This window comes from Falco peregrinus, chromosome 17, assembly GCF_023634155.1.
Source record: "Falco peregrinus isolate bFalPer1 chromosome 17, bFalPer1.pri, whole genome shotgun sequence".
NCBI classification, from domain to species: Eukaryota; Metazoa; Chordata; class Aves; order Falconiformes; family Falconidae; genus Falco; species Falco peregrinus.
This window is the reverse complement of record NC_073737.1, coordinates 6,163,702-6,189,316: the sequence shown is the minus strand read 5'-3', so window position 1 is coordinate 6,189,316 and position 25,615 is coordinate 6,163,702. Positions and strand designations below refer to the sequence as shown.

The 25,615-nt window shown below is 59.3% G+C and overlaps 4 protein-coding genes across 18 annotated transcripts in view; 2 read left to right on the top strand and 2 right to left on the bottom strand.

The window, feature by feature from the left end:
- Positions 1–8,896, bottom strand: part of OGDH (oxoglutarate dehydrogenase) — a 36,322-nt gene extending 27,426 nt beyond the window's left edge. For 8 of the 10 annotated variants that reach the window (XM_055820091.1, XM_055820093.1, XM_055820089.1 and 5 more), the window contains exons 1-2: positions 8,878–8,896; positions 3,736–3,984 (exon numbers count right to left, since the gene is read on the bottom strand). In XM_055820091.1, coding sequence (XP_055676066.1) covers positions 3,736–3,957 — 222 coding nt within the window. In that variant the 5' untranslated portion in view covers positions 3,958–3,984; positions 8,878–8,896. Of the gene's footprint in view, positions 1–3,735; positions 3,985–7,065; positions 7,155–8,877 lie in introns of those variants that run through there. The other 2 variants (XM_055820090.1, XM_055820100.1) reach the window with 2 other exon arrangements.
- A 48-nt stretch (positions 8,897–8,944) lies between these two features.
- Positions 8,945–10,634, top strand: LOC129785793 (interleukin-1 receptor antagonist protein-like). The gene is made up of 6 exons (XM_055820126.1): positions 8,945–9,137; positions 9,231–9,279; positions 9,361–9,550; positions 9,646–9,816; positions 9,926–10,071; positions 10,157–10,634. The coding sequence occupies exons 1-6, from the start codon at positions 9,097–9,099 to the stop codon at positions 10,367–10,369; spliced, it is 810 nt and encodes a 269-aa protein (XP_055676101.1). The 5' UTR covers positions 8,945–9,096; the 3' UTR covers positions 10,370–10,634.
- Positions 10,635–11,932: 1,298 nt separating this feature from the next.
- On the top strand, positions 11,933–19,063 carry CKAP2L (cytoskeleton associated protein 2 like). Of its 3 annotated transcripts, none has more exons than XM_055820119.1 (10): positions 11,946–12,033; positions 12,769–13,099; positions 13,715–13,925; positions 14,676–14,742; positions 15,094–16,229; positions 16,654–16,855; positions 17,509–17,664; positions 18,192–18,255; positions 18,417–18,564; positions 18,657–19,063. In XM_055820119.1, exons 3-10 carry the CDS (start codon positions 13,921–13,923, stop codon positions 18,898–18,900), a joined length of 2,022 nt encoding a protein of 673 aa, XP_055676094.1. In that variant the 5' UTR covers positions 11,946–12,033; positions 12,769–13,099; positions 13,715–13,920; the 3' UTR covers positions 18,901–19,063. The 3 variants fall into 3 exon arrangements, with proteins under 3 accessions (XP_055676093.1, XP_055676094.1, XP_055676095.1); XM_055820120.1 differs by having other exon boundaries at positions 12,017–12,033; positions 13,033–13,099; XM_055820118.1 differs by lacking the exon at positions 13,715–13,925 and having other exon boundaries at positions 11,933–12,033; positions 13,033–13,099.
- Positions 19,064–20,047: 984 nt separating this feature from the next.
- LOC101921091 (cytosolic purine 5'-nucleotidase) lies at positions 20,048–25,395 on the bottom strand. Of its 4 annotated transcripts, none has more exons than XM_055820122.1 (18): positions 25,292–25,395; positions 23,890–23,963; positions 23,649–23,766; positions 23,473–23,568; positions 23,296–23,387; positions 23,150–23,207; positions 22,925–23,018; positions 22,720–22,773; positions 22,523–22,606; positions 22,350–22,391; positions 22,153–22,260; positions 21,930–21,996; positions 21,683–21,853; positions 21,430–21,481; positions 21,253–21,313; positions 20,969–21,145; positions 20,725–20,826; positions 20,048–20,623 (listed from the first exon to the last, which is right to left on the bottom strand). In XM_055820122.1, exons 1-18 carry the CDS (start codon positions 25,378–25,380, stop codon positions 20,561–20,563), a joined length of 1,602 nt encoding a protein of 533 aa, XP_055676097.1. In that variant the 5' UTR covers positions 25,381–25,395; the 3' UTR covers positions 20,048–20,560. The 4 variants fall into 4 exon arrangements, with proteins under 4 accessions (XP_055676097.1, XP_055676096.1, XP_055676098.1 ...); XM_055820121.1 differs by lacking the exon at positions 25,292–25,395 and adding an exon at positions 24,408–24,561; XM_055820123.1 differs by lacking the exon at positions 25,292–25,395 and adding an exon at positions 24,408–24,561 and having other exon boundaries at positions 20,048–20,599.
- Between the last annotated feature and the right edge of the window lie 220 nt (positions 25,396–25,615).

The following is a 25,615-nucleotide window of genomic DNA, read 5'->3' as shown; positions in this document are numbered from 1 at the left end:
GAACATTCAGAGCTTAGAGGTGGAAGAGGAGGAGCTCAAACCAAATTTACAGCAGGTAGCCCTTGCCGAGCATAGGTGGTCAAGCAGCGATCGATCAGTTCGTGCTCTGCACATCGTCTTGTCCCTTATCAACACCAACAAGGACCTTCGGTTCTCTGAGGCGCTTGCTTTCGAAGATGGGTAACAAAACCCAGATGTTTCAGACTCTCAGGCAACACTCCTACCAGATCCAGGCTTGGACCCTGCCTGCCAGCACGGCTGCGGAGGACGCAGGGAAGGCACCTCCCATGGCCGGGCATGGGGGTCTGGCCTCGCTGAAGACTGCAGGCTCCTGCAGTCGTGGCGGGGTTACACAGCACGGTCTACACACGTTACGGTCATACAGCCACTTTCAATATAAAAATCAAAACAGCGGTGTACTAAGAAGTCCACGTTAAAGACCATTCGATGTACATACCTAAGGGGAGAGCTGTCGCCCTTTACCAAGTTCATCCTACACACTGGGGCTGCCCTGTAGGAAGGCTAAACTCGTCACGGAGGTCTGACTGCAGGTATCACCTATCTGCAGTCAAAGCCCTCCAGCCATCTACCCTGAAGCAAGCAAGTTACTTGGGGTCCTGAGGAGACGGCGTGGGCTGTGCCAAGCATCGCTAGCAGCCAGCCCCACACCTGAGTTGGCAGCGTGGGGGCAGGAGGGCGGCATCCCCGCTGCCCCGGGAAGCAGTCCCAGGAACGAGCAGCACCGACCCTCTGGCAGCCCACTGGCACTGGCCCCCGCACCCTCACCTCCTCCTTCCCCAGCTCTGCCCACCAGACTCAGAAACTGGAGTTCAGCTGAAGGACTGCACACAGAAAAAAAACCCAAACCTAAAATAGCGGGGTTTGGTTTGGTTTTGTTTTGTTTTTTAAATCTTCCCTACTCTAAACAAGCACTGAAGTATATTCTGCAGTTTTAAACACCAGCATCTGCATGCAGGAAGGGAATTCATTTTGCTCAGCTGGGACACTCATGCTGGCTGGAGGTCTCAGGTTTTTGGTGACAACAGCAAAGACACTCCAGCTCTTCCCTGGCTGAAGGTCTCACCCCCATCAGCAGAACGAGGGCGAGGAGCAGCCGCTCCCTCTCTGTGCACGGAACAGGCAAGCGGCAGCCAGGCCCGTGTGACAGCCCAGCTTTTCGGTGAACTCCACCCTTGGATCTGACCCTACATCTAACGGGACGGAAGCCAACGCTTTATCAGTGACAGGGGTGACGCGCTCCACTGCTGCTTCAGCGTCACGCCAGATGGGACGCAGGCCGGCAGGGACTGCTCACGGGCCGAGACCAGGCACAGCTGCAGCACCGATCCCACCACGGCGGCTCAGCGTCCCAGCGGGGACAGGGTGAGCCAGGAAAAAGTGCAGAGGAGAAAGGGGCGAAGCTAGGAGCTGGGAAGGGATCTTGGTGAAGGGGTCACTGGAACGAGGTGGGATCCACCCAGGAGCGATGAGTCACGCATGAGGGCCAAGTACATCAGGGAGCAACAGCAAAGTCCGAGCCAGCTCAGGTATTAACCCCACCAGAAGCTGTGGGAGCGGGAGCTGGATTTCACAGGATCACAGAATGGTTTGGGCTCGAAGGGACTTTCCAAGATCACCTAGTCCAATCTCCCTGGCCCAACGCCCTTTCTGCCAAGCAGGGTGCCAGCTTCATTTTGTTCAAAAAGCAGTCCGTAAGACTTGGGTTTTACATTGTCAGTGTCAGGTTCGCTTCCTGGCAATGATACGACCCCATTTCATTTTCATTGACATTTCATTTTCACGTGACACCGATTTTCCTGCTGTCACAAACCATTTCCAGCTGCAGCGGAGGCAAAAATCTTGTCAGCTCCTGCACTGCTCTCTGAGCACTTAAAAATACTTCCAGGGACACCGATTTCCAGGAGTGACTAATACACACTTCACCACAAACACGGGACTGGGGGCCTGGAAATGTGGTGGGAGGTCCACCCTTGTGGGGGCTCAGAACTTGGCTGCACAAGGCCCCCAGGTGACCTGCTCTAGCCATGAAGCCAGATGCCACCTCCCAAGACAGCCATGCTGGGGTAGAGGCCCCAAGGCTCCTTCCAACCTAAATTCTCCTATTTCTTCAGCCGAGCATGCACAAGGACTCCCACGCAGCACCGCATGCACTGCCTACCTATAGACAAGCTGACAAAGCTACAGGAGCTACATTAAAGAGGAGACAAGACCAGAAGAGATCCAGAGGTCCAGCCTCAGCACCCAGCCACGGTTCCCTGCCAGCTGCCCTGGTGAGTCCTGATGTTTACTCTCACATCCACTCAGAGCATCATTCAAGACTGAGCAGGGGCTGTAAGATCAAACAGCCAGTATCAAACCACAAAGACTCTTTGCCAGAGACACAACTGTGCCCGTCAGTGGGAGAAGCGTGGTGTAACCCTCACTCATTTTTAAATTAGACTACGTCATTTAGATTCATGGCTTTTAACTCAATATCCTGCCTCTGAAGGACTGCGTTGCACCATGTGCACGTGCTTGGGTAGCTTTCATGTCACTGTTTGGCAAAGGGCACAACCCAAACATACTTCATGTCTTCTGAGTCTGTATTGCTTGGCTCAGCTACCTGTTTGCCTTGAAAGAAGCATCAAGACATCCTTGTTTGTGAAAATTTCAGCTTTGATCCTACGGTAAAGCCTTTATAGCACCCTACAGGCTGCGTGTTTTGGGTGCACGGGGTTGGTGCCATTGAAAACATACTCAACGCTGATGCAAGCATTGGGGCATGAGATTCCTTCCTCACCCCTGACTGCTCATTTAACCATCGCGTCCTGGTTCGCAGGCTGCTCGTGTGCTGCTGCACAAAGAAAACGCCTGCTCTACATCAGGACATGTATGAAACTGTCTTAAAAATCCCCTGGGTAATGTTGAGACTTAGTCACTGGAACATTTTCCTTGTGAAACACTGGGAATGGGGAAAAACAGAGATGGGTTTCAGAAATTCTCTTCCCAGCTGAGCCCTCACCTGCGGGACTCTACATTGAAGAGTTGCCCTCCACCGCGCTGGGGGAGCTTCACTAATTCCGATCAAGACAGACCTCTGCAAGTACTGCCCACAGCCAGGCTGGTTCCCCAGTTTTAAGTTCAGGAGCTGCTGGTGGGAATTCCTCTGGCCTCCAGACCCAGTCCCCTCCCTAGGCTGCAGATCACCCGTCTGGCTTTACACACACAAGCTCAAAGCACAAGCTTAGCTACGGCCCGTCTACCCCGACATGTAACACCACCCACGCCTGAAGCAAAAAGGAAACTAGTCAAGGTGTGAAAAATACCCTCCCTGCACCCCCCACCCCATCCTCTGCTCCAGAATAAACTCTCCTGATGAGCCATCAGAGCTGGACAAAAAAAAAAAAACCAAAAAAACCAAAAAAGCACTGGGAGCTCATTAAAGGTGGATTCCCAGCAGAAGGCACTCCTTGTATCTGCTTGTGATCCAGGATGCTGCCCACGTCCCACAAGCCCTCGGTGTTCCCTCTTGAACGGAGAAGCTCCTCTTGGCTCTTGCTCAAGGAATCGCTTAGGTTTCTTTCCACCAAAGCAGGCAAAAGGATCATCCACAACCATCCAGCCCCTCCAGCTGAATTCAGTCCTCCTTGGGATGCGTGCACTTACCCGAACCCCCTGCTCAGACACACACACACAGAGATGTGAGGGTGATCTCCTGGCGAGGTTGCTCCTTACCTTATGTACACTTTTGGGGTTTTCCAGCCAAGCATAATACATTTCCTCCACATAGTTTGAACTAGTCCCACTCAAAAATGGCTCGGCAGCCACCGGTGCGCTATAGCACCTGATCTGCTGAAACGTCCTGGGTGCTGCCAGCCTGTGTTGGGAAATTGTCTTTACAGTCTGCGAGGCCGTCAACGGCCTCAGCTTTGCTGCACAAGTCCTTAAGTTAAGCATGTTTGTCCTGTCGCCTCACACAAGTTCCTGTTGGGACAGAAGGGAAAAGTGGCTTAGAAATTATTGCAAGAGAGCACAGAACAGAGACACACGCACCCTTCCACCCGCCGTCAACCCTGAGCACGAGCAACTGAGTTTAGGATTAATTTTTAATACAGATTAATCCATCCACACCCGCCCCACCCCAGTGAAGTCCCCAACAGCTGAGAAACAGTTTCTGCTCAAGACAGTCGGCACAACCAGGTCTGCCTCCTCCATCGCTCCTGGCATGGCACCGTCATCTCCCCTGACAGTTAAAGCAGATTTGCTTGCTGGGGCATCCAACACCGGTCTCAAACAAGCCACTGCACGTCAAAACCACCTGCACCTTTTTATATCAGCACCTTTGTACAAAATAAGGCATGTTGGATGGTGAAACACAGCCCGGATTAAGTGTAAGGTATCAGGTTCCCCCAGCGCTTCCCTCTTGAGCTCCTGGCCAGCAACATCTACTTCTTTTTCACTAATGAATCCATGAAGTATTCTTTGACTTCTTTTGATTTTTTGATTCTTCGTCTGAGAATCCTCTTTTTGTTTGCTTTAAACCAGAAAATCCTCTCAGATTTCAGCAGGAGCTGGACACTTTAGCCCTTCAACTTCCCATTCGCAGGGACATCATACGAGTTTGAAGAGAAGCACTTTAAAGCACTATGCCCAGAAAGGCACTGGAAAAAAATTGTTACCAGCTGGATCTTAATGTCACGTTTTCTGTCACATCCAGCTCATCAAATCTAGCAGGGCGTGCTCCTCCAGGTCTGCGCAAGACAGAGGACAACTCCTATCACGTCGACCCAGCACAGAAGCTTTTTCTCTCACCCAGGTAGAAGGTCTTGGCTTCGATTCTTGCTGCGTTACTCACCCCGTGACCACTCTGCTTGGCCGAGGTTTTCTTCTCACCGGTTTGCATTATATGCATCAGTATAAAGCGGGGAAGAAACTGTCTATGGGGAAGAAACTGTCTATGCAAAGCAGAGGTACGGTGGTACAAAGCACTTGGGATGTGGGCTCCACGACAGACCACTTCATCGCTTCTCCTTACAAGTTCAGACCCAAGAAGGTCAATGCAGCTGAAAGACCCAGAAAGAGGCTCTCCCCCTGCCCAGAGAACCCAGAGAAGCAACCCGGAGCTGGCAAGGGACCTTCTCAGAGGTCCCCCCCTGCAACGTCCACTTTGTAGCTCTTGGTGAGGTGCAGCCCTGCATGGACAGGGAGGCCTGAGGTTAACCACGCTCCTCCTTACGCACATGCAACCAGCAGCCACAGCTCAAGAGAAAGCACTGAGGCAAGATCACCTCAAGGGAAGCGCTGGCGCTTGGAGCCAGCTCTTCTTGCAGCTGCCCTTTCCACCCAGCGACTTCTGCCAGAGGCAGGACCCGAGGCTGGACGTGACCCAGCTGGCCAGTTTCCATAACCCCAACCAGTTTAACAAGCAGCAGCCCAATGTCGAAGCAGCTACCGTGTGTTCACCAGATTAAAATGAAGTTTCATGGCAGACTAGAGAAAAAAAACACACCTTTGTGACTGGCGTTTCATCAGCCAGGCTGCCAGGTTTGCCTTGCTGAATCTAGTTCGGGCGACCTGACACAGCAGCAGCTACGCTTCCTGCTTCAAAACATAAGGTTTTGGTCCAAAGAGCCTGAAGAAGACCCGGGATCACTCTAATTCAGCCAAGGTGTTATACAGATTCACCCAAGGGAAAAAAGGAAGCCCACTTGCCCTTTCTGCCCTGCCTGCTCAATTCTGCCCGCAGGCAAACCAGGCCCGTAACAGGCAAGAGAAGGCAGGCAGGCGCAGGACAGCAAGCGCGGCAGCACGAGACGTTTTCCCAGCTTACCCTCCTCAGAGTTAAGCAGCAAAACACAAACAGATATTTTAGGGAGTCGACTGAACTGGGCATCAGCACACAGGCACGTAGGTGGCCCCTCCAGCTTCGGTGTCTGGTTTCGTACCGCCGCTCGCAGCGTCCCGGTGACCTCTCTGGAGAACGGGGGGCTCCGGCCAGGGAATCACCCGGACCAGCTGAACCAGAGGGGCCTCTGGCAGAAGGGGCTGGCTGGCTGCAGGCGCGGGAGCCCGTGCCGTGAGGCAGAGCAGGGGAAGCCCGGAGCAGGGGCGCTTCCCGGGTAATGCAAGGCACAGCCGGGAGCCAGGGCGTAGGAAAGCGAGCCCGGTTACCGGCGCAGGGCCCACTGGCGACCGCACACACAGCTACAGCCGCAGCAGGACTGAGCAGGGGAAGCCCGGGCGTGCAGGCCGGGCCCTCGTGGCCGCAGTCGGATCACAACCCAGATTTCATCGAGAGATCAAACAACAGGACCGTTCCAACCGGTGAACGGCTGGGAGCGGCACTGAGCAGATTAAGGTGCTAAATGCGGCCCCCGGCGGGCGGCACCCCCGGCACCTGCCCGACGTACCGAGGAGCTGCGCTCGGGTCTGCCTTAGCACAACAAACGCAGCGCCAGAGCAAGCGGCTGGGCCGGCGCGGGGCCGCGGCTGGCGGCCGAGCCGCTCCAGCACCGGGCGCCCCCGGGCCGGGGCCGCCGCTGCCCCTCTGGGGAGGCAGCACCGCCGACCCCGGCAGCGCCGGCACCCCGAGGCCGCCCCGAGAGGCCCCGCAGGTGGGGACGCCCGCACCGGGCGGGACCGGGCACCCCGAGCACAGGGCGGGGGGGAGGGGGAAAGCAACACGTAGAGGCGGGAAAGGGGCGCGTGACGCCCCGCCACCGCGCGCGGCCCGCGCTGCCGGGCCCGGGCCCGCCAATCAGCGCCCGCCGCCGCCGCCCAGGCTTGGCGCCCCCGCCGCCTATAGGAGCGGTGCGAAGCGCCGAGCCGCCGTCCCATTGGCCGCTCCGGGCTGCCCGTCTAGCGGCAGGCCCGCCTCTTCCCCCCGCCCCGAGGCGCCCGGGCGGCGGCGCCAAGGACACCGGGGAGCGGCCGCGGTCCGCCGCGGTCCCCCGCGCCCGCCGCCCCGCGCCCGCCGGCCCCGGCCCGGCCCGGCCCGCCCCCCGCCAGGGCCGGCCCGGCCCGGCCCGGCCCCGACACGCCGCCCGGCCCGCCCGCGGCACCCACCGGCACGTCCGTGCGCCCCGCTCGTTGTCCCGGCTCTGACAGCGGGCCCCGGCCGCCGCCCCGCCCGCTCCTGCGTCACCGCCCGCCCCGCCCCGCCCCGCCCCCGAGCGCGCCCGGTGCGCATGCGCCGCCGCGGGCCGGGCCAGGAGGAAGCCCGGGGGCGGCGGGGGCGGGGCCGCTCTCGCACCGGGCCTCGGCGCTGGGGGCGGTGACCCCGGTACGGCCCAGGGACTGCCGCCACAGCCCGGGGACCCCCAGTTTTGCCCGGGGACCCCGGTACGGCCTGGGGACACCCGCCATAACCTGAGGACTCCCAGTATGGGCCCGGGAACCCCCAGTATGGCCCGGGGACCCCCAGTTTGCCCGGGGACCCCGGTACGGCCTGGGGACACCCACCGTAGCCTGAGGACCCCCAGTATGGCCCGGGGACCCCCGCCAGAGCCTGCAGAGCCCCACCGTGCTGGGAAGGACCCCGTGGCATGGAGGACTTCAGGCCTTCCAGGGCATCCCCGCGTGGCGGACCTTGCCCCGCGGGGCACCGGGGAGCCGGCCAGGCGCAGGCAGGGCTGGGCGGGTGGGGGGTGCCCCGGGGGTTCAGGGGCTCCTGGCAATTTCCTGCCAGCTGAGTCATAGCCACGCCAGCCCTGCGCCGAGGAGCCACGCAGCCGGGCAGCACTTTCGGGAAGTGAAACGGGCACCAGGAAAACACCTCAACAGCCCACGGCCACACAAGCCCAGCCATGCACATCCCTGGCCCGGCCGGCATGGCGCAACCGCCAGCACCCCGGCAGGATGCGTCCTGCAGAGTGGGGTGTACGGCAGCACGGTGACAAGGAATGGCCTCAAGGGCATGGCGTCCCCAAAAGCCACGTCCCCAGAGTGGCATGGGTCGGCACAAGGGACCAAGGGGACAGCAGGGTCCTGTGCCATCTGATACTGGGGTGGTAGGGACAGGAGGTGTGGCAGAGCCCTGCCAGTGCAGGATGAAGCTGTGGGGAAATTGTGGAATGGCAGCGCTTGCACCACTGGCCCTTCTGGGGCAGCCGCGGTCCCCAGCTATGACGAGGGTGGACATCATCGTGGCCCCCGTGGGATGGGGCTGGTACAGTCCCTGCTGGGTCAGCCTGGCCGCCAAGGGCCAGCACACAAGCACCAGCCCCACACCTTGACCCCAGACATCCCCCCTGCTCTGCCCCACATGCCAACCCTGGAGCATCGCCCCTGCTCTGCCCCACACCATCCCTGGAGCATCACCCCTGCTCTGCCCCACATGCCAAACATGGAGCATCACCCCTGCTCTGCCCCACACCATCCCTGGAGCATCGCCCCTGCTCTGCCCCACATGCCAACCCTGGAGCATCGCCCCTGCTCTGCCCCACATGCCAACCCTGAAGCATCCCCCCTGCTCTGCCCCACATGCCAACCCTGGAGCATCGCCCCTGCTCTGCCCCACACCATCCCTGGAGCATCGCCCCTGCTCTGCCCCACATGCCAACCCTGAAGCATCGCCCCTGCTCTGCCCCACACCATCCCTGGAGCATCACCCCTGCTCTGCCCCACATGCCAACCCTGAAGCATCACCCCTGCTCTGCCCCACACCATCCCTGGAGCATCGCCCCTGCTCTGCCCCACATGCCAACCCTGAAGCATCGCCCCTGCTCTGCCCCACATGCCAACCCTGAAGCATCGCCCCTGCTCTGCCCCACATGCCAACCCTGGAGCACCCCCCCTGCTCTGCCCCACACCCAGCCCCTCCCTCAGCCCCACAGCACTGCGTGGGGGAAGCCAGCCCCCCAGCCCTCCCAGTCTCACCAGAGGAACTGGGCAATCCCAGGCATTGCGAAAGGTGGAAATCCCGCCCTGACGGCATTTCCTTCCAGAGGCTCTTGAAAACGCACCACGCCAAGGCTGGGCTCAGAGAGCACCCAAGCGACACTGCAGGCAGGACAGGCGGAGGCAGGCAGCCAAGTGCCGCGGCACTCAACAGGTACCAGCAGGTCTCTGCCCAGGGTTTTGCAGTCAGCACTGGAGATGGCGTTCGTGCCCGATTTGGACACGCTGGAGAGCAGCAGGTAAGTGTGGCCATGCCAAAGGGGACAGTGGGGACACAATGCCATCCTGGTGCCATGATGGCCCTGGCTTCACCATCTCCCTTTGCCTTTCAGCCTGAACGAGGAGACATTTTATGGCCCAAACGGCCTCTGCCCACAGAAGGTAACACTGGAGTGGTGGGAACGGTGAGACCCCTGCGATGGGGAAGCTGGGCTCTCACCCCACATCCCCTTTCCTCCCCAGAAATCCCGCCTGGACTTGGAGGCAACATCACCCGGAGTGGACATCCAGGTGATGGTGACCAAGGCACAACCTGCTAAGACCTTTCGCCAGGCTGCCGTCCTTGTGGTGGCCGTGACCAAGCTCCTGAAGCAGCCAATGCACAAGGACTTTGCCGACAGTGACCTTGGGGCCTTCCTGGATGATATTTTTGGTATGGGGGAATGGTGTCAGGGGTATCACCCCAGCCGAGGGATGCTCTTGGACTGGAGAGCACTGGCATCTTCCTGACCACCCCCCTCTCCACAGAGCCCGTCTCCTTCCAGCAGATCAAGAGCAGCTATGCTGGGGCACCTGTCTACCGCTACACCCGCTCCCAGTCCTTCGACATTTTTGACATCGACCAGAAGTGCTTCGTGCTGGAGTCACCCACCCAGCTGGTGGCCCTGCACCTGCAGGGACCCTCCGCCGGGCGGAAAGGTGAGAGGATATGGTCCTGACCCAACGTCCCCATCCCCAACCCTGGGACCACCCAGGAGCCACCCTACAGCCCAAGGACTACCCGTTAACCCATCCCTTCTCTCTGCAGTGAAGCTCAACATCGCTCTGTACCGTCCCCAGCTATCACAGGGTGGCCCAGGGACCTGGCAGATGCCGGTGGCATTGGGCATCAAGGGCTACCAACTCTACCTCTCATGCGTGATGAGTGGTGCTGAGCCCATGCTGCAGCTGGAGGTGAGTGGGGGCCCCACTTGCTCCATCCCCTATGGGGTTGAGGGCTCCATCGCACCCTGAACCCTGTTTCACCCCCGGGTTGTAGGAAGCCGACATCAAAAGGGACATCGAGAGCGTGGAGCTGACCCGCTTCATCTTCTACCGTGTGGACAGCCTGCCAGAGAAGACAACGCGCTTCGAGTCAGCCGCCTTCCCTGGCTGGTTCATCTGCACATCCCTGCAGCCCCACCAGCCAGTTGGCATCACCAACCAGCCCGACCAGGTCAACATTGCCACCTACAAGCTGATCAGGCACTGAGGAGCCCCACACCCAACCCAACCGGCAGTCACCGGTTTTCAAGCTGTATGTACCGAGTACAACCCCTCCCACCAGGACCCTTGTCCTGCCCACCTATTTCAAGTGAAATAGCAGCTCTAGGCCCCGTGGGCCCGAGCCACCCTAATTTATACGTATTTATTGTGTCCGCCCCTTGCTTTTCATTTGTATGTATTGTGTTGGAAACGCTGCGGTCTTGTTATTGGGAATGGGGCTATTAGCGATGGAGTTGAAAATAAAAGATTTCCCAGGGAGGCATTGCTCAGCTCGTTCCTTTTGCAGGGGTTAAATGATGCAGGGGTGGTTTATGGATGGGAAAATCCCAGTTTCATCTGGTCTGGGGGACTCTCCAGGTCTCAGTGCAAAGCCCAGGGGGTGGGGTTGACCCCACAGCTCAGGGACCACCCTGGCTTGGTCGGCTGCGGTGAATGAAGAGACGGGAGGTAGCTTGATGCAAGCAAGATGTCGATTTATTGGTGATTCTTTTACATTTACATACGTTTCTGCCTTCTGCATGTTACACACTGATTGGGTAGATCTTAAGCGTGACCTACACCGATTGGTTATCTTCTAAGACACCTCATTTAAACGATAGGTACTGATTAGTCTATCTTATTTTAGCAACAATCTCTATTCTAAGGTTGGGGGGGGGGGGTGTCCTACTTGACTTTGGTGAATAACAAAGTTCCTCATCAGCACTATCCGTTCCCTCTTTGTCCTGCTGTATGTCCCTCTTTGTCCGTGGGGGTTGTCATTTCAACCGCTATGGCTCAAGAGTCTGCTGTTAACTTGTTCCTTTGTTGCCAGGGCTTATGCCCGACAAGTTCTAACACGTCTCCATTCCTCAGGCTAACGGTGCTGGACTCTTGTCCTTGAGGCCTTGCCCTTCAGCCGGCCCCATGTAGGACCCTCTGCCACCCTGTCCCCATGCTCACCCCGCAGCTGGGTGGGTGGCTGGTGTGGGCATCCTACAGGTGGGGGTCACCTGCAGCTCCCAGTAGCTACCCAGGGCTGCCACCTCTGCCCCAGCCACTGCCACCACTCCAGCTCACCACTGAGGCATGGCGGGGTGGGCTGTAGTGTGGCATGACATTGTGAGGTGTGGCGTGGCATTCCGTCACATGATGTGGCATGGTCTGGCACAGTGTGACATGGCATTGCATAGCACGACAAGGTCTGGCGTGCTGTTGTGTGGCATGGCATGGCACAGCATGGTGTGCCATGGTGTGGCATGACTTGGCCTGGCATGTGATGGGGTGACGTGGTGCGGCATGGTGTGGCACGGCATGGGCTGTCACAGTATGGTGTGGCATAGCATTGTGCGGCATGGCATGGCATCGCATAGCCTGCTGTGCCACACTGCGCCCTGGCACGGCAAGGCCTGGCATGGTCCGGCAAGACATGGTGCCCCGCCCCGCCCCGCCGCGCCGCGCCGCCCCGCCCCAGGGTAACTGACGGGAACCGGGACTAACTGACGCGACGGCAGTTGCCGTGTCCCCGCCCCTCCGCGGCTTCGCCCTCGCCATTGGTGGGTTTGAAGGAGGCGGTAGCCAATGGGCGCGGCGCGGCTGTCAGAGGCGGCGGGCGGGAGGCGGCTGTGCTGAGGCGGGGGCCCGGCATGGAGCGGACAGGGGCGGCCGCGCAGGGTGAGCGGCGGGGGCCCAGCGGGTGGCGGCGCTCAGGGGCCGATGTGGGGCGGGGGACCAGGCCGGGCTGGGGACGCCCCGGCTGGGGACGCCCCGCGGGGTGCGGGCCCGCGGTGGCCCTGCGGTGGCCGGGGCAGTCGCTAGTGCCTGTGGAATGGGGGGCAGGGGGCGATCTGGGGGCTGCTGGGCTGAGCGTGACCCGAGACAGGCCTGGGGGGCTCAGTGGGGCCGGTGGGCCTGCCGGGAGCAGGGGGGCAGGGGCAGTGGGGGGCTGCTGGGACTTACGGGGGAGGCTCGGGTGCGCGGGGTGGCCCGTGAACGCGCGCACCGGCGTGGTTGGGGGGGCAGGCAGCGGGGGGGGTTGGGGCGCGCCTTGGGGTGCTGGGGACACCGGGGGTGCGGTGTCAAGGGAAGGGGGTGGCATAGGGGGCAGGTGGGGGGGCAGAGGTGCCCTCAGCGCCCTGGGCGCGTGGGCTGTCAGGGGAGGGGGCGCTGCCCTGGGGCTGGGGTGATGCTGCCTCCAGCCAGGCCAGGCCGTCCCGCCGCGAGATGCCCGGTACCGCAGCCAGACTGGGGGTGTCACAGGTACCCCGTGCCCCACGGCTGCGGCGCTCCTCGCTTTTCCCACCCGCCTGTGTTAGCGGTGGGCTTGGCTGCTGTGGGGCACGGGCTTGCGGGACCCACAGCTGAAGCAGGGGCACGGGCAGCATCTCCCCTTTCCTTCTGCGAACTAAGCCCCACACAGCTGAGGCGTGAGCAGCGTCACGATGCCCTGAGGATCGGGGAACTCGGGTCTCTCTATGCCAGTGAGCCCCTGGGCGATGTCATGTGCATGGAAACACTCTGGGAATTTGTGGGAACAGCATTGTCAGGCTTAGGCGGGGAGCTCAGGAGACCTCCACCGTTGTGCTGTGAATGTAAAAGAAATCCATTCTTACTGGTGCTCCAACTACCGGGGTTGTGGTGCGTGCACTGCGTTTTCCTACCATCTCTTTGCAGAGGAGCAGAGAAGACTGCTCCAGGAGCGCCTAGCAGCCAAAGCAAAGCTGAAATGCCCAAGTGCAAAGTAAGTCAGATGGATGTCGGTCCCTTCCGACCCAAATCAGTGATTCTCTGAGGTACAGCTGACTCTTCTCAGCTTGCCAGTGCCTGCCTTCTCTCCCCAGCAATTCACTAGCGTACAGAGAATTGCCTCCTGCTAGTGCCAAGCACCAGTGCTGAGGCAGCAGCTGGGGGCGGCTCTGCCCCCACAGCACCCTGGCAGCAGGAGCAAAGGGATGGCTTGAGTGCTGATGCTTCCAGCTGGTTGATCTCGTTCTCTTCTGGGTATTTTCTGAGTCTCCATGAAGCTTTCTCAGCTCAGCTCTTGGCTCTGGCGGAACGTGCCTTTTTGCCAGCTTTGTAACTGGGCCTTGAAGAATGGGTGGTTGGAGTCTCACCACTGCTTTTTACTGGCAGCTTTCAGTGGCCTTCTGGGATAGGTTAATGTTAGGAAGGGGCATTTTCAATGCATTTAAAAGGAAATAGATACAACCACCTGTTAAATGAGTTACCTGGCTCTGGGACCCCTTCTCTGTCTTGCCCAGTTCTGCTGGACCCGGGTTGTGTGCAAATACACTACTGTGAGTGCAGCCTCCGCTTGCAAGCTGTCAGTAGCAAGGCACCTTTTTTTTTTTCAAAGCTTTTAATTGAAACAGCTGATGCACTTGGCAAACCTGAACACTTCAAAGACTCCCTGTTGCAGTGAGTATCATGATGTTGTAGTGCAAAGGAAGCCATAAAACTTCTCCATGGGGAGAGAAGATAAATGTAAGCAGGATCAGAGACCAGAAAAAGCAAATCAGTCCCTGTGGTCAGGCTCTGGAAAATGCCACTAGTATAACAGAAATGAGGTGAGAAGATTCACAATCTTTCTTTTTGGCATACTTATGTAGAATAGAGGACAATACCCAAAGTCTCTGAGCTTTTTCATTGCAGGAAAATAGCTGCACAGGCATTAATCTTCCCTAACTGCTGAGCTGTTCCCTAGCTCCAGAGCCAGAGGGGTGGGAGAACCCTGCAGCTGGCTGCTGTCAGAGGGCTGTAATTCAGCGAGGAGGACAGGGTGGGGGAAGCTGACAGCCAGGGTTGCTGTCCCACTTCCCAGCTTCACTACCAGTGCCTGGGGCAGCTGGGAGGCTGGTGAATCAGCTGCTGCAGTGCTGCGGCTCACCGTGGCAGAGTAAAACCTGGCCAGTGCACTCCAAGACACTGCTGTGACCTGCAACACTGCAGCAGCTGACTCCGATGCACCTCAGCTGTCTGCAGCACCTGGGGGGGGGCAACTCTGACACCAGCCAGCAGCAGCAGCAGGAGCCTCCAAACTATTGCCTGCCAGGGCCCCCTGCCTGCAGGAACTGTTCTGGTTACTTTTGTTGTCAGTGGAAGCTGGAAGTTTTGTGGCAGCCTTGGATGGCAGTGTTTTGAGCTGCTCTTCTGTTGCCCCACAAAAGAAAAAAAATAATGTGGTACTTCCTTGACAGCTTTTTGATTTACAAAAGCTTCTTGTAAGCTGTGACTGAGACAGCCAGCACTGTTTTAGATATTTAACCTTTTCTGCAACTGCTGTTAAATAACCTGATGTTTTGTCTGACTTCCTACAGACCCTTTTTAAAGCAGCAGATGAATCCCCTGAATCCGCCCTTAAAACCAGTTTATAAACTACAGCATGTAAGTAGAAATCTTCTGAGTCTGATTTTGTATTTCATGCTTGAAGTGCGAGTCTGGGTGGAACAGGGTACCCAAATCACAGCAGTGAGTTCCTGACCCCAAATGGGGTCAGATTGATAAACGGCTAGCAGTAAGTCAACTGTTTATTTTTCATAGGATCTTTGTGTGGGAAACTCATCCTCTACCCATGTGCTGGTGGGTGTTGTGTTATTGTTCTGTTGACAACTGCTTTGTCACCACAGGCCTTTGCGTGGATGTCCCCTGGGCTAGGGGGGCTTCGGCAGGAGTGAGCTGTCGGGGTCTGATCTGTCTTGAGTTCTCCTGGGGCTGAGGTTCGCTTTGTCTCTCCAGGTTGACAGGAACAAGGAGGAGGCTTGCAGAAATGTGGTGAAGGGTGCTCAGAGAGATGGCAAGCTTGGTGCCAAATCCACGCAGCATGCTGGCCACGCTGCTCAGCAGAATTCTAATACATGCCAGAGAGCCGTGGTGGTGCATCCAGAGCAACCAAGGAAGAGTGCGAAGCTTCCCACAGGGCTCATGCCAAGCATGAGCCACTCTACACAGACCAAAGGGAGGCTCCCAGCTTCAAACTCTGGTTACCTAAATCCAGGAAGGAATGAGAAGCCTGCACAGGAGACTGTCACTGCTGCAGCACCTCAGACTGAAAGTATCGATCCCCTTCCTGGGTCATTTTGCTCCCTAAATGAGGGCCTGCAGGACAAGCTGGTCTGCAACAAAGAAAACATCCGAGCACAAGCCTCTAACCACCCTGTACTGAACAGAGTTTCTCAGTCTCATGGAAACAGTCTTAGTAACAGGAAAGTCTTGACTCACAGGCAAAGCTCAGCTACGATGTCAAGAGCCATCACTGGTCCAAAGGACAGAATTAATAGCCGCCAGGCTAAGGGAGAGCCGATTCAGGATAAAATCAGGAATACTTTGCCAGGCTCAAAGAGTGTATCTCAAAAACTAAGTATCAAAACTCAGCCATTACAGTCCTGTCAGTTACTTACTCCTACTAATTCGCTACATAAAAACCCAGGAGTAAACCAGGAAAAGACTAATATGGCAAGGCAACCCATGGGAAATCCGCTCAGCACACTTCCAGTTGGAAGCCTTAAGCGCCACAGTAGATCCCCCCAGGTGAACAGATCTTCCACAAAGCCTCCAGCCTCCAGCAGGCCCCTGGGGACCACAGACCTGAACTCCAGCCTGAAAACAGCTGGCCCTGTGCAAGGGCAAAGACCTGTGGCTAGAGGGGAGGCAAACAGGAAGGACATGAAGGTGGTGCCTCCAGGAAGCACTGCAGCATCCCGAGTAACAGTGCCCCCAAACCAGCCTCGCGGTGCACACTGCTCCAAAATTCAAGCAATTGAGAGCAATTTTAGTAGGAGAGAGAGGCTTAAACCAGAGCTGCCAAAGGCAAGCCAAACACAAAGGGTACAGGCTACGTGTGTTCCCAAGACCCCATCAGCTGCAGATCGGAAGTAAGTAGCAGCTCTGGCTGACTTGTCTTCACCTCCAGGGGACAGCAGAGTTTAAAATGTTTAACTGGGTGAACCAGGGTCCAAAGTCCCCTTATTGGTGAACACTTGTTTGGATGTTATGCCTCAGAAAAGAGGAGGGTGAGGATGGGATCTGGTGGTACCCTGGGTTCCTCTTCTGCCACTTAAGCAAGCCAGAGGAGAATGTGCAGCTGCTCACCTCTTTTCCTTTCAAGGGAATATAAAGAATATTAATAAATATCCCCTTAAATTTACAAGGATTTTCCTTTCCCACCCTAGAGCTTGGATGTGTTTTTAAGATAGAGCAGCTGAAGTTGGCTAGAGGGAGAGTCCAAGGGAAACAGTAGCCTGGCAAGTGCTGGCAGTCTGCTGGGGTGGTAACAGTGGTCCCTTGGTCCTTTGACAGGAAACAGCTGGAGGAGTGGTTGGCATCCAAAGGCAAGACATACAAGCGGCCACCTATGATGCTGCTTCAGAAGAAGCCACTGGAGCTGACCTGGAGAAATGTTAAGGAGAAAGAGAAGCAAGAGAAACAAGAGCAGCTAAAGCAGCTCTGCCTGGAGAAGATCAACAACACTCTAACTGAGTGCCTGAAGCTCGTTGAGGAGGTGGGAATGGGAAAGGAGCTGCTTGAAATGGGCTTCTCCTGGAGCATCCAAGGAGATGAGGGCCACATCCCCCCAACAGCACAGAGGAGTTTGAAGCAAGCATTCTTGCTTACTTGGCTGCAGTTGCCAGAGGGTAACATCATGTGCAGGAAAAGTAAAAGTCTTCATGGAGTTATGGATAGGCCAAAGTCATGCAGCAAGGTGCACTAATGGGGAAAAGGGAGCGATACGTGGTCACAGCGCTCACGTGTGTTACTGCTGGTGTCCTGGCAGCTGCAGCAGGGATTTCTGTGGCAGCAACATGCGCCAATTGAGCCTGCTTGTGGTATGTCCCTGGTGGACCTCACAACTGTTGTGAAGTGTCTGGGAATGGTGGCTACTGGCCCTGCTGCAGGGTTCAGTGGCCCTGGTAGTGCCAGCAGTGAGGAGTCTATCCATCGTCATTCCTCTGAAATACTAGACTAATTTTATCAAGGGGAAGATAGAGGCAGGAAAGCTATTATCTGTCCACGGTCGCATAGAAGGCTTGCAAAAACACTTCAGACCCTTCCTAGAGAGTGGTGGGACAGTGGTTATACACTGACAGCTTCCCTGGTGTACGCCTCTGGCCCTTGCAATTGATGCCTTTCTCCGGGATCTTGTCCTTCTTGTAGGGTGTCCAGGCAGAAGAGCTCTCTGCAGTGCTGTCCCACGTGCCCCAGGCAGAGAAATTTGCCAAGTTCTGGATCTGCAAAGCAAAACTGCTCGCCCGGAGCGGCCCTTTTGATGTGGCAGGGTTGTACAAAGCAGCAGTCTGCGCTGGTGCTGTGGTGAGTGAGGCGTGCTTCTCTTCAGTAGCTCCCTGTGTTCCCCTGCCTCTGCGCCAGCTAGTTTCCTTGAGATCCAGGGGCTGGACTTTGTCATGACTTTAGCAGCAGTAGTCGCTGGTGAAAAAGCTGTTTAGAGCTGCTGGTCCTGTTTTGTCCCATAGAAACACCTTCGACTTTAAATCAGCTGAACAGGCACTGCCATGTGGGCACAAACAGGGCCAGGGGAAGATGTACACCGTGCGCCGTGTCAGCTGTATCTGGAAGCAGTGTGACAGCAGCTGTGCGCTGGTCTGGGCAGTGTAACTGCAGCATCTGTTGGGATTTAACCATGCAGGGTGGACTCCTGCCCAGCCGTGCCTGTGTGCTGACAGATCTCACTTGGAGAAGGAAAGTCCTGCAGCCTTTTACTGCTGTCTCCAGCATAGGGTGTCATGATGCAGCAAAATCCTTTTGTCCTATTCATTTCTAACTCTGGTCTCTGCTCCCAAGTCAGCTGTGCCTTGACCCGCATTCTGCTTTTCCTGCAGCCACTCCAGGAGCTCAGAGAAGTTGTCCTTGATATTTTGAAGGCTGCAGATCAAACATCAGAAGGTAACAACATGTGCGTGTGGGGGCTGGCTGGCAGGCTGGAGTGTGGGCAGGCTCAGGTTCCCTGCTGCTGTAGCAGGGAAGCAGCATGGTTTGCAGTCTGTCCCAGCACCCCTTGTCCCTATTGACTTTGATGGAGACAGAGTCTTTTCCTCTCCTGTCAGGGGAAAAGGCTGAGCAGCCCATTCCTAGAGAGCCTATGACGCCTTGCCCAAGGGAGATGCAGCAGGTGGTAGCAACACCCTGCCTGACAGGGGCGTCCTGGACTAAGCTGCCCATCTCCATCAAGTTACAAGTTACGTCTGCATCCAGGTAAGGCTGGGCCACCTGCTCCTGGCAGCAAGTGCCCTCTGTGCCAGCACTCCTCTGCAGGGTTTACCTAAAGGCTCTTGTCCTCTCTGCAGAGGAAAGGAGTTGCTGGAAGCCCGGGAGCTGAAATTCCTGACACCAGTGCGGCGCTCACTGCGGATAGACCGTGCTGGGAGCCACTACCCAGCGATGCTGAAAGACCATGACCCTGTGGTGTCATCCCTCAGTGAAATCATGGATGCTGAGGGGGAGACTCAGTTCTTCTTCAGGAAAAACAAGGCTTTGCCAGAAGTGGTGGAGCTGGAGGGTTTGAGTTCGTATTCCCCAGAGTGCTGTTGAGGGATTCCCAGCAGGGTGGGGGCTGCCTGCTCCCATGTGCTGCCTTACACACACCACTGACTTCTCTTGTTGCCTCACAGATGTGAGTATGTTGGGGTGGTGCATGCTAAGCCTGTTTCAAATATGTAAGCACTAGTTTAAATACATAAACACTTGTGGAAGAGGTGCAGCGTGGCCTAGTAAGTAGTGTGCAAGGTTGGAGACATGGGCTATGTCGCCTGGGGCTGCCCTTGGCTCCCTCTGCTGTGATGCACACACCTGATTTTCCCGCTACAGGATAATGGCAGTCAGACTGCAATGCTCCAGGTACCTTCTGGTGTCTTGGAAATAACGTCCTGAAGGATTCACTGCAGAACTGTGTTGTGCCCTACTGGACACCGCATGGATGCTCTCCACCGAGAGGCATGCATGGACCCAGTGTCTTGAGTCATGCAGCAGCGCTAGCTATGCCAGACTGGTGAGGGGCTGGGGTACCTGAGGGACTGCAGCAGCTTCCACACAGGCTGCTGAAGGCAGCACATGCAAGGGGTGCAGAGGTCCTTGGGATGCAGCAGGCCAGGCTCCCAGACCCCTGGGCATGCCTGGGGGTCCAGGATGGGGCAGCTGAGCCTCATTGGTGCACATGTGGCCCCCACAGCAGCACCCACCCCCACACCCCTACCTCCCAAGAGCTGTCCTTGCACCAGGGGCACAAGGCACCTGGTGCAGGGCTGGTTGCTGGGGGTTGGCACAGTTTCCCTGCTGTGAGGAAGAAAGTGGTATGGATGCCGGGAAGGGTGGAGGCAACCTTCCTGTCCTCAGCAAGCAACGGCCCTGTCCTCATCCCACCCTTTTGCTGCCTCCTAACACAGCCACCACCACTGTTGGCTCAGCATCTTTACTGAGGAAACTGTGATGCTGGAAGAAGTCTTGGAGCAGTATCTGGAAGACCTGGTGCAGGTCTGGCTGCAGTCTGGGGAACAGGGCCAGGCCCCCTCCTCTGGGGTGCAGAACAGTGCTGGCAGGAGGGGGGTGGCCTGGGACTGCCAGGGACTTGCAACTGTCCCAGCTGCTGGCCGAGGATCTGGGAACTGCCCTTTGTCCCCACCTCTCAGGCTCAGGGGCAAAGGTGTTTTCATTTAAAATAACCGATTCTGTGTCTCTGTGGTGCCAGAAGTTTGAATGTCTTTTATAAAGAGAAAAGGGTAGAAAACAGAAGTGGGCAACAGCCGGCAAAAAGGATTCCCAGGGAGCAGCAGTCACCTCCAGAGTCCTCCTACACTTCAGCAACACCCCCCCACCTCTGCCCAAAGCTGGACCACGGCACCCGGGGCAGGAGCTGCTGCAGCCGCTGAGCGGAGCAGAGGATTTCCAGTGGTACACGTGTTGCTGTTTCTCCCCAGTGCTGGGCCACCCTCAGCTGGCAGCCAGCTGACTGGGAGAAGCAGCTGGTGCTGGGGGGCCCATGAGTGAAAGTGGGGGCACCGGGCAGCCTGTGGGCTCTGTGGGGCCCCTCTCCCGGCACAGCAGGGAGAAGGGCACCATTACATGGAGAGAGGCGTGATGTGGGTGGTGGCTGACCACAGGTGGCTTCGGTCAGCCAGCTGGTGGCACAAGTGTCCTGGGGCCACTGAATGTCCTTCTGGGGGCCAGCTTGGCTGCTGTTGGCACTGGGGTAGGCTCAGGCTTCTCCATCATCTTCCTCCTCTCCGCTGGAGTCCTGTGGGACCCCAGCAACCTGAGACTGAGATGGGGGCGGCTGAACGGGCACATGGCCCCACCAGCACTGGGGGGTTGGTGCTGGCACTTCCATGCCTTTCTGCTCCTCTGTCCCCTGCCACCCACCTGCTGGCCAGAATGGCCATGCTGGGCCAGCCAGGGTGCAAGGGCTGTGCCACCTTCTCCAGTATCCAAGCGGCTGTGCTCCACTGTTGACTCGTGTGCCATCTGCAGTAGGCAAAAGGCTTGCAGAGAGGGGCCATCACCAACCAGCTAAGTGGTTGGGTGCCCCCCAAACGCCACCATGAGCCCTGTACCCCCTTAGGCAGGGAGGGAAACTGAGGCACAGCAGGGGCTGGGAGGTGCATACCAGCACGGGGGGTGCCCGGAAGAGGTAGCTGAAGGGGTAGTAGAGGAAATTGATGAAGGAGGCGGCATACAGGTCCGCATAGCGCATCAGCTGGTTGGCAAAGAGTGTCTGGCGCGAGCCGCAGCGGAACAGGCTGCCCATCTTCCCGTAGCACATGTCCATCTCGTGTGTGACTTTCTGTGGGTGCAGCAGGGTGGTCAGGGCACCCAACACTCCCCAGGGGGAGATCAAGGGGTGGGGGAGGCTGAGCTGTGTGCGAGCTGGGACGCTGACCCAGGCATCACCTGGATCCGACGCTTGATGGAGCTGATGTCTGGGCGCTCACTACTGCCACTATCCAAGTGCCTGGAGTGGGAGAGACCCGGCTGAGGGCTCGCCTGGAGGGTCCCCCACGGGTGCCTGCATGCCTGCACACACCCGCACCCCAGCTAGTGCCTCCTGCCCACCCCATGCCCACTCACTGGTACAGCTCTGCCAGGAAGAGGTCCAGGCTCCGCAGCTCCTCAAACAGCTCTGCAAGGGCAACGGGGCCAGCTCAGTGTGGGCAATGTCCTCCACTGCCCAGCACAACCAACACTGGGTGTCAGGGCACACCCCACTGGGGCTGGTTTTGCCACCAAGGCCAGGTAGGAGGCTCCAGGCCATCTCCCCCAGCTGGGCTCAGCTGCATTCCTGGCTGGGCAGGGTCCATGTCCCTGGCTGGGCACTGCTCACCGCTCTTCTCGGTCCAGACCTGCAGCTCGCGGGCCAGCTCGGGCACCACCAGGAAGGTGCGCCAGCCCTGACGCTTCTTGGACTTGAGGATGTCCCCAAAGATGTGGTCCCCCATGTAGAGGATGTCTTTGCCCTTCACACCCAGCAGGTCACACACCACGTCTGAGGAGCCTGCAACAGCCAGATGTCACCACGATGGCACAGGCATGTCCCCCATGCTGCCCATGGAGCCCAGCCAGCCGCTCACCACCAGAATAGACAGCACAGTGCTGGAGCGGGCCGGTGTACGTCCCGATGCGCAGCTTCCCCGTGTCCTGCAAGACAAGAGGACTGGGGGGGTACCATTACCTGTGCCTGCCTGGTGCCCACCCAACAGTGAATCCCCCCCTGCTGTGCCCACAGGAGCTCCTGCAGTGCCCAGCTGGTGCCCGCTGCCCCAGCCAGCCCTGTGGCAGTGGAGGGGCTCCCACCGTGTTGACTTGGCGCAGGACGGTGCCCTCCGCAAAGAAGAGCGGCTTGCGAGTGTCCACCACAATGAGGTCAAAATAGGATCGCCAGGGGCGCTGCGGGGTCTCAGCCTGCCAAGTGTTGGGGTGGGGGGTGTCAGCGAGGGGCTGCCAATGGCACCCTGAACCCCCAACTCAGCCCACAGCAGCAACAGGCTCACCTTGTCGCCATCACTGAAGTTGAACAGGTAGGACATGATGGCCTGCAAGGACACCCAACATCACTGCCACCGGCCCCAGGGAGGGCAGACCCCTGCCTGTGCTTGGCACCCCCTGCCCCAGGGCAGGCTGGACCTTGGGGTGGGGGGGACAAACACAGACACCCTCTACTCACGTCGGTGTAGTTGTAGTCGCTGTTGGTGGCCAGAAAGACCTTTCCCACCTCCTTCATGCGGCTCAGCAGCAGCGGCACGCGGGGCTGGCAGGGGGCAAGTCAGTCAGGGGCCAGGGGGGGATGGTGGGGTGGTGGGCACAGGGACTCGGCTGAGGGACCAGAATGGGGAGGGGTCCACAGGGTCCACAAATACTCACGTCCTTCACCACGTATTTCTCCAGGTTCTCCAGTGTCTTCTCCTTCAGGCAGCCCTGCAGAGGGGACAGGTGGGTCCAGCCAAAGCGTCCTTGAGGTGGTGGGTAGGGGGGCATCCCCAGCACTCTCAGCATCACACACACAGACGCGCACACCCCACTCCCCCACCCCACCCCCAGCAAACTGCCCCCAGCCGACCGCACCCACCGAGAGGTGGACATGGTCCATGGCCTCACGCACATCCTGGAACATGCTGCGGAAGGACATGAAGAGGTTCCCATGCTTGTAGCCAGTGTCGCAGCTGCAACAGTGAAGAAAAGGGTTGTGGGGTGTGGGTGTGGGGCTGCGTGGGTGCAAATGGGCTGCCCTGCCAAGGGGAAACCCCGCCACACCCCCACAGATCCAAGCCCCCATCCCCCAACTCTGCCTTACTTCACATATCTGGAGCAGTTGGTGAAGAAGTCCACAAGACAGGCATAGAGGTGGGCCTCTGCCAGGGAGGGGACTGTGAGATGGGACACAGGGGGGTGGCACCCCACAATGGGGAGGGGGCAATGGGAGAGGAATTTCTCACTCACCTGTGAGGTTGAAGAGCGTGTTGAGGATGTGGAAGCGCTTCATGTCATCCCGCTGGATGAACTTGTTGGGGTAATAGTGCAGGATTTCAGCCCTGGGGAGGGAACACAGAGCTGCACCCCACACCGAGGGTCCTGCCCGTCCCTCCCCAGCCCCCAGAGTGGGGGTCCCAGACTCACCCCTTGAGGAAGCGGAAGCCATGGGCACAGACCAGCAGGTTCCCGTGGGAGTCCACCTTCAGCAGGTTCCCGTACAGGGCATCGAATACCAGCCCCCTGCACCGCACACCCCATCAGCGGGTGGGGGTCCCACCAACACCCTCACCCTGTGCTCCCCCCTCACTCAAAAAACTTACCGGGTGGGGAAGGTGGGGTCGTACTTGTAGGCGAGGATCTCATGGGGGTACCCAATGGAGACGAGGTGCTCCAGCAGCAGGGTGAAGGCAAGCTCCTCGTAGTCAGGGGACTTGTACACTGCACAAGGACACAAGTACACAAGTACAGGCACAGGGGGTGGTGTGGGCAGGGGCTGGGGTGTCCCACCAACACCCACCCCCACGCCCCCCCCCCAGAAAAAACCAAACCAACAAAACGCACTTGCCAAGGTGTAGTCCATGTCAAAGCCGAAGCACTTGATCTTCTCCAGCGCCAGGCTCCGGTTGACGAAAATCCTGGAGGTGACCAGGGCAGGGGGTGGTTATGGGGTGAGGGGGTGACTAGGGCTGAAGGGGGGGTACAGAGGAGGGGACAGGTCCCTGTCCCCCCATGCCCCGTCCCTGGCCAGCAGCCCTGGGAGGGGGGGGCGTGCCTGCCCTGGCCCAGGGGCCCCACAACGAGTTATTGGAGCAGAAAAATGGGCTTTTGAGCTGGAAATGGAGCCGGGTGTGGGCACACGGCAGGGAAGGGGGATGGTGGGCCCCCTCTTTTGGCCTGCCCCCCCGGCGTATCTACATGGGGGGTCCCTCCCCAGGGCCTCTCCTCCACTCCCCCAAGGGTCCTCCCTCGTACCTGCAACCCTGGAGTCCTTCCCTCACGTCCTGCCCCCTCCCCAAAGCGCCCCCCTTCCCCCACAGCTCCAGCTCCTGCTGCCCCCGCCCCAGCGCCCCGGGCCCCACCGGTGCTGGCAGTCCCTCCGCAGCGCACGCGTGTCGGCCGGGACCGGGCCCGGGGCCGGCCCCGGGCCGAGGGCCGCCGCCGGCCCCTGCTCCCCCTCGCTGCCCATCGCCGCCGCCTCCGGCCGCCGCCACTTTAACGGGGCCCGGCGGGCCCGCCCCGGCCCGGCCTCCAGCCCCGGCCCGGCCCCCCCGGGCGCAGGGAGCGGGGCACCCCGGGGTGGTGACGCTCAGAACGGGGCAGTGTGTCCCCCTTGCGGACCCCCACATGGGGCAGCGGACCCCCAAAGGGGCTCCCCTCGGCCCGGCCCGTGCGCCCCCCCGGCAGTGGCCCCCCCGCGGTGCCCGAGCCGCCCCCCCGGAGGAAGCGCCCTCCCACGGCCGCAGCCCCGACGGCGCCAGGAGCGGCCGCGGGCGCCCGGCCCGGAACCCCCGGGGCCGGTGTTTGCCCAGCGGGGCCGCGGGCAGCGCGGGGCCGCCGGCGGCGAATCATTAACCGGGGTCAAGGACCGGCCCCGCCGCCGCCCCGCCGGGCCCCCCGGGCGGGGGCTGCAGCCGGGGGGGGCTGCGCCGCACCGGGGAGTGCAGCGCCAGCGGCCACCCGCCCCCAGCACCTCACGCCGAAGGGACAGGAGGGGGCACCCACGTCCCGTGGGAACAGCTCAATCCCGGGTGGAAACGCCGTCCCCTTCCCCGTGGGCCCTGCCGCAGGTCCCCGGCCCCGCAGGGCTCCGCGGGTCGGATCCCCACGCAGCTCCATGAGGCGCATCCCAAACCCCACAGGCACGTTCCCGAGTCCACACGTGCCCACAGGGCTCACCCCCACCCCCCACCCGCGGGGACCCCCGGGGTGCAGGCTACGCCCCGCCCGGGCCCGCTGCAATCACCTGCAGCTCTTGCAACACCCCGGTGCCGACCTGCTGACGTGGGTCCCCGCGGCCGGCCTTGGCCGAGCCCCCGGGACAGCAGGGAGCATCCCCGGGACACGGCAGGGTGGGGGGACACGGCAGGAGGAGCTGCTGCCCCAAGGCCCGGAGGGGGCATAGGGCTAGTGACAGGGTCAGGAGCTGTCCCCAGACGTGGGGCCCCGATAACCTCCCCCTCCCCCAGATGTGGGGCCCCGATAACCTCGCCCCCCCCCCCCCCGCCCCCCCGCTCGGGGCTGAGGCGCAGCCCGGGGCTGTTTACGGCCAACATGTGGGGCCGTTATC